Here is a 5,405-nt window from a genome sequence, read left to right as displayed (position 1 = left end):
GAGCAACTAAGCCTGTGCGCCACAACTACTGAGCCTGCGCTCTAGAGCCCGCGAGCCACAACTACTGAGCCCACGTGCCACAACTACTGAAGCCCGCACGCCTAGAGCCCGTGCTCTGCAGCAAGAGAAGCCACCGCAATGAGAAGCCTGCGTACCACAACGAAGAGTAGCCCCTGCTCACTGCAACTAGAGAAAAGCCCACGTGCAGCAACGAAGACCCAATGCAGCCAAAAATAAATAATAAAATAAATAAATTTTTTAAAAATAAAAAGTCTACACATGTATTATGTAGTCTGGGTTTTTTAGTTTAGTTTTTTTTTTTTTAATGTTTCAGGCTTTGATTTTGAAACACAGAGCTAGTTTTCTTCCGCTAAAGGAATAGCAGTATGCTCTTGCCTCCACCTCCGTGTGACATTTCAACTTAGGAACATATGGGGGAAGAAAATTGTAATTACTCCTCAAAATTGTGAGAGGAGGAGACAGTTTTAAAATCAGCTTAAAATCAACATAATTTTTATTGTCTGCTAATCTTTAAATGTTGTGAAATATTTGCCATTAGAACTTTACTGTCTGAAAGAGAACTTGTACCATAGGACTGCCCCACCTTGCTGTCCATTGCTCTTTGAAGTAGGTGAAAACCCATTTGAATTTTTCAGTGGGGTTTATGGTTTTGGTTTCAACAGCAGGTAGTTAATTTTCAGCAGTTAGCTGGTTACTTTTTAAAATGGCTGAACATGAATGGCTAATCGCAAAAGCCAACACTTACATGGCACTTTCTCAGTGCCTGGCACCACTACTCTTAGTGCTATAAACATACCTTAACTCATTTCATCCTCACAGAACCACCAAAAAGAAGGCACTACTGTTCACAGATGAGAAAATCTGAGAGGCAAAGAGATGAACTAAAACTAATCCTATGTCACACAGTCACTACGTAAAAGAGCCAGGATTCACTCCCAGGAAGCTGGGCTCCAGAGTCTTAAATACTACATTTTAGTGCCAGAATGAGTTACTTCAACTTCTTTCACCCAAGGAGCATCCTCCTTGGATAATATAATGGGCTTTCATGAGAGAGGATACATGAGAATGGCTGAATACATGACAGGACACGAATGAAGATACAGAAAGTTGAAGTGATTGGTTTAAGATTACTCAAAGCAAGCACGAAAAGACCCAGTAGCACATTCATAAGTATTATAGTTCTCACCATTGTGGCTTTAGTTTCCAACCGACAAAACACCCACTTCCAGCTGTAATTTCTGGACTCACGGGTGATTCCCAGGGACTTCCCTGGTGGCTCAGTGGTTAAGAATCTGCCTGCCAATGCAGGGGACATGGGTTCGAGCCCTGGTCCAGGAAGATCCTACATGCCGCGGAGCAACGAAGCCTGTGAGCCACAACTACTGAGCCTGAGCTCTAGAGCCCGCGAGCCACAACTGCTGAGACCACGCACCTAGAGCCCGTGCTCCACAACAGGAGAAGCCACCGCAATGAGAAGCCTGTGCACCGCAACGAAGAGTATCCCCCGCTCTCTGCAACTAGAGAAAAGCCCACGCGCAGCAACAAAGACCCAACGCAGCCAAAAATATAGATAGATAGATAAGATTCACGACTGGAAGTAAGGTTGATGGAACCAGGAACCAGAGAAGGATATACTTGGAGGGCAGGTGCATGATACCATATGTAATAGGCATGGTTTAATTGGCCAAGTTTTCTTCCACCTTTGGTGCTATTAAAACTCGAGGTACAACGAATGGGTGAAGGAAGGATAAACATGGCTTAACACCCCACCCAATAAAGAGTCTCTTCACCGACTCCTCCCGATTCACCACCGCCTGGGGTAAGCAAAGAATTCTAGTCCTGGCTGATGGTGAAGGGGACGGACCCACCAGCAGTGGACACTATTACTGCTCCTCATGCTGTAACCATGGATATTGGTAGTCTTAGCCCAGAGCATCTTTCCTGCCTTTCCACTAGCTGAAAAACAGATGTGTGAGCAGGCTTCTTCATTCGCTAATGTAAGTTGTTCGTGTTGAGCAGTTTGTGGAAGAAATTCGGTCACATGTTCACCATCTTAGGCACCAAAATTAAAATTTGCCCACATTTCCTTTTCTGAGAATGGAAAGTCTATCTCATGTTCAGAAATGACCTCTTGTTTCATCTTTTACATTTCAGAATCACTTTCAAGGATTTCTGTTAAATTCCAGAATCAAAAGGGGAAAGGGAGAACAACCAACTCATTATGTCCTTTCCTTTCTCCCGTCCCTTTATCTGAGGGTGGTCTGTTTTCTGAAAATGCAGGGAGAAACAATAATTATTTGTTTGAAGGCTGTCACCAGGCTCTAAGTGACCAAACATGATTTATAATCCTGGAGAATAATGATCTGTCCACCTGTAGATTTGTACCGACATCCTTGTAGAAGACTGACAGGTAGGGGGCTTTTTTGAGAGTGTAGTTTGTCTTACGTTGCACCCGATAATTCAAAGCTATTCAGAGTACTTTCCTGAGTCAGGAGGCTTAAAATGAAAATGCCACAACTGTCAGAGAGAACGGGGAGCAAGATCAATACAAATTGCCACCTCTGCGGAGGTGTGGAGGACGTTAATTTAGCACTCTGTGTCCGCAGAGGACTACACTTTCAGAGGACTTGCCGATATAGACCACTGTGCAGTGCAGGAGTATCTAGTGACCCTGCCCCTTGGCACGGGGGGGCGGGAACCCTGTGGTTTTGTTTGTTGGGTGCATCGCCTAGCAAATCATATTAACACCAGGACCTAAGACTTTAAGGCGGGACTTAAATCGCCCTTCAAGACCAAGTTTCTCCTAATTGTTTATGTTGTTTTCACTCATTTCTTTGGTGGGTGGAAGTGTGGCAAAGTGTAAAGCTATTGAATGCCTGGATAATTTTTATTGCGTCTGCAAGGCTGTGTTGAGATATTCTGACGCCGCATGAGTCAGGATTTGTCTGTGCATAGAATTATACTGACTTCTTTATAGAAGACTGACAAGTAGGGGCCTTTTAAAAAGATTAATCTGTCTTATGTTGCACCCAATAATTCAGAAAATTAAAGTGAGGTCTCATTGATTCAGTTCCAACACACTTATCTAAATTTCCTTTTCATTGTCAAGTATATGATTAACATAAGGAACATTTTTCCTCACCCACCCCCAAAGTAGTTCAAATAACAAATAGCGAGAAGTTTAAATGCCCGATGGTTTCTCCTGTTTTCATATGTAGCTCTTAACATGAGCTGTTTATTGGTCATCCAATTACTTAAGGGTCAGGAATTCATTCTTTTCATAATGTTCTACAAAATAGACTCATTAACTTTGCTATTATTTCTAAATTGATACGCCCAGTCCATGAAAATCTGACTGGTGAAAGGGCACACTGAGCTGGCAGGATGCTCCAGTGTCTTTGTTGAGGGATTGCTGCCTTTGGCTTGTCTCTTTTTCCTCTGCCCAGCAAAGATGGCCTATTGACCACAGATACTCAGACACCTTTCATTTTCGGTAGAGTTCTGGTGAGGAGGATGCTCTAGCCGAACCAAGATTATCTGCCAAGAGTTCTGCGTGTAAGAGTGATTCCAGACTTCCAGCGATTGACCAAACATCAGTCAAGCAGAAACATAAAAGTACCATGACTCCAAAGAAATCAGAGAAAGCGGGCCCCAGCAAACCCTCTCCAGGTGAGTGGCGGGTTTATTGAAATTCACAAGACCTAAAACCCCCGGCATCAGAGGTAAGGACAGCAATCAAATTCGTGGTCCCGATAACACCTAGTGATTTCCAAGCGGCCAATTTAGGTTTTGCAGTGTCTGATGATCTTATGCAAATGATAAAATCCATTTCGGAGTAGAACATCAGGTCAAGGAGGTGTGACTTATGCAGAGTAACTGTCTCCACTGCCCACATTTTCTGCCCAGTCATTGGCTTTGTGTGGCACTGGCCCAGAATGGCTGCCTTTTCATCTTCTTCACCCTTCTGGGAGGGATAAAGGCATTTGGCCCCAGGTATCAAATTTTATGACTCAATCCAGAGCATGAAGGGAAGCTTTCAAAAGCATCTGAATGGCATAATTTACTGCTGAGAAAGAGGGTAATAAAGTCCTCCAGTTCTGGGGTTGTCCTCTCTGGGAAAAAAAGGGGGCTTGATAAATCTTCCCCTTTGTGCAATTTGGTAAATAATTCACTCTTTAGCTGCCTTTGAAGCAAAGACCGGTCCTCTGCTTAAGGCAGGAGAAACTTAATGGTATCCAGAAAGGGGATAAATGCAACTGAAAGTTTAAAGTCCCTCAGGCTCATCCCCATTAAAGCCAACATCTGTAGGACAAACTTGATTCCTCTGGGAACTGACGTGGAAGTTGGGATAACTAGGCAGAAAGGTCTGCCTTCTGCTTGCGGTGGAATGGAAACGATCCAGATTAACTGCCAAAGAATTCGTAAATAGCATGCAATTCGTTTAAATCCAAATCACAATGACTTTCTAATCCTAAATAGCTCCTGTCGTGCAACCACCCGTCTGGTTAAGTCTTAATGCATTTTTAGACAATAGCAGCTCTCACTTAGATTAACCACCCACATTTTATAGCTTTAATGAAGTTTAAAGAAAAATTGATTTCTGAAATGATGTCCATTTAGGCAAAGCCCCAACTCTTTTTCCTTATTTAATCAGGGGAAAGTATCATCGTAGTTAACAACTTCCCATTTTGAAGTCTTTTAGTAGGAATTAGGTCTTTAATTCAGCTGTTTAAGAATGAAAGAGGGCAGATAAGATCATTCCCCAAATATTTCAAAATCCATATTGTCATGTATCAAATTGAGGATGTCTTTAATAGAAAAAATTAAAGTAAGGCAACTCCAGTCACTCGATATAATTTTTAGGCTTCTTGCTAAAACTAGGTAGCTGTTTGCATGATGTGCTTTGTCCTCTGTAGAGATAAATCATTCTAACGGACAGTTTAGGCCCACTCGATGATTTTAGTTTGTCTGATTAATATAGATGTTCTTCCAACTGAGCGGACTCCACATGGAACTTACAACACTGACAGAAAGGGAGAATTAATTCACTTTACTTTCTATAAAACCTCAAATTCGAAAAATTACTAGACTAGAAAGCACCAAGGTTTAGGCAAGAGAGCCAAGTTGGCAGAAAGATATCTATTTCACCACATAAGAGATGTTACTTGTAGTAAACAGCCTTTAAAAACCACAAGCTTGGGGCTTCCCTGGTGGCGCAGTGGTTGAGAGTCCGCCTGCCTATGCAGGGGACACGGGTTCGTGCCCCGGTCCGGGAAGATCCCACATGCCGTGGAGCGACTGGGCCCATGAGCCATGGCCGCTGAGCCCGCGCGTCCGGAGCCTGCGCTCCGCAAAGGGAGAGGCCACAACAGTGAGAGGCCCGC

The 5,405-nt window shown here is 43.3% G+C and overlaps 1 protein-coding gene across 1 annotated transcript in view; it reads left to right on the top strand.

Moving 5' to 3' along the window:
• The window catches only part of MARCHF10 (membrane associated ring-CH-type finger 10), a 93,037-nt gene that overhangs the window by 32,985 nt on the left and 54,647 nt on the right, over positions 1-5,405 (top strand). Inside the window, exon 3 of the mRNA XM_024130194.2 lies at positions 3,519-3,690. Coding sequence (XP_023985962.1) covers positions 3,519-3,690 — 172 coding nt within the window. The remainder of the gene's footprint in view (positions 1-3,518; positions 3,691-5,405) is intronic.

The sequence above is a fragment of the Physeter macrocephalus genome, chromosome 14, assembly GCF_002837175.3.
Source record: "Physeter macrocephalus isolate SW-GA chromosome 14, ASM283717v5, whole genome shotgun sequence".
NCBI classification, from domain to species: domain Eukaryota; kingdom Metazoa; phylum Chordata; class Mammalia; order Artiodactyla; family Physeteridae; genus Physeter; species Physeter macrocephalus.
The sequence above is the reverse complement of the archived record's forward strand: the minus strand, read 5'-3'. Positions and strand labels throughout refer to the sequence as shown.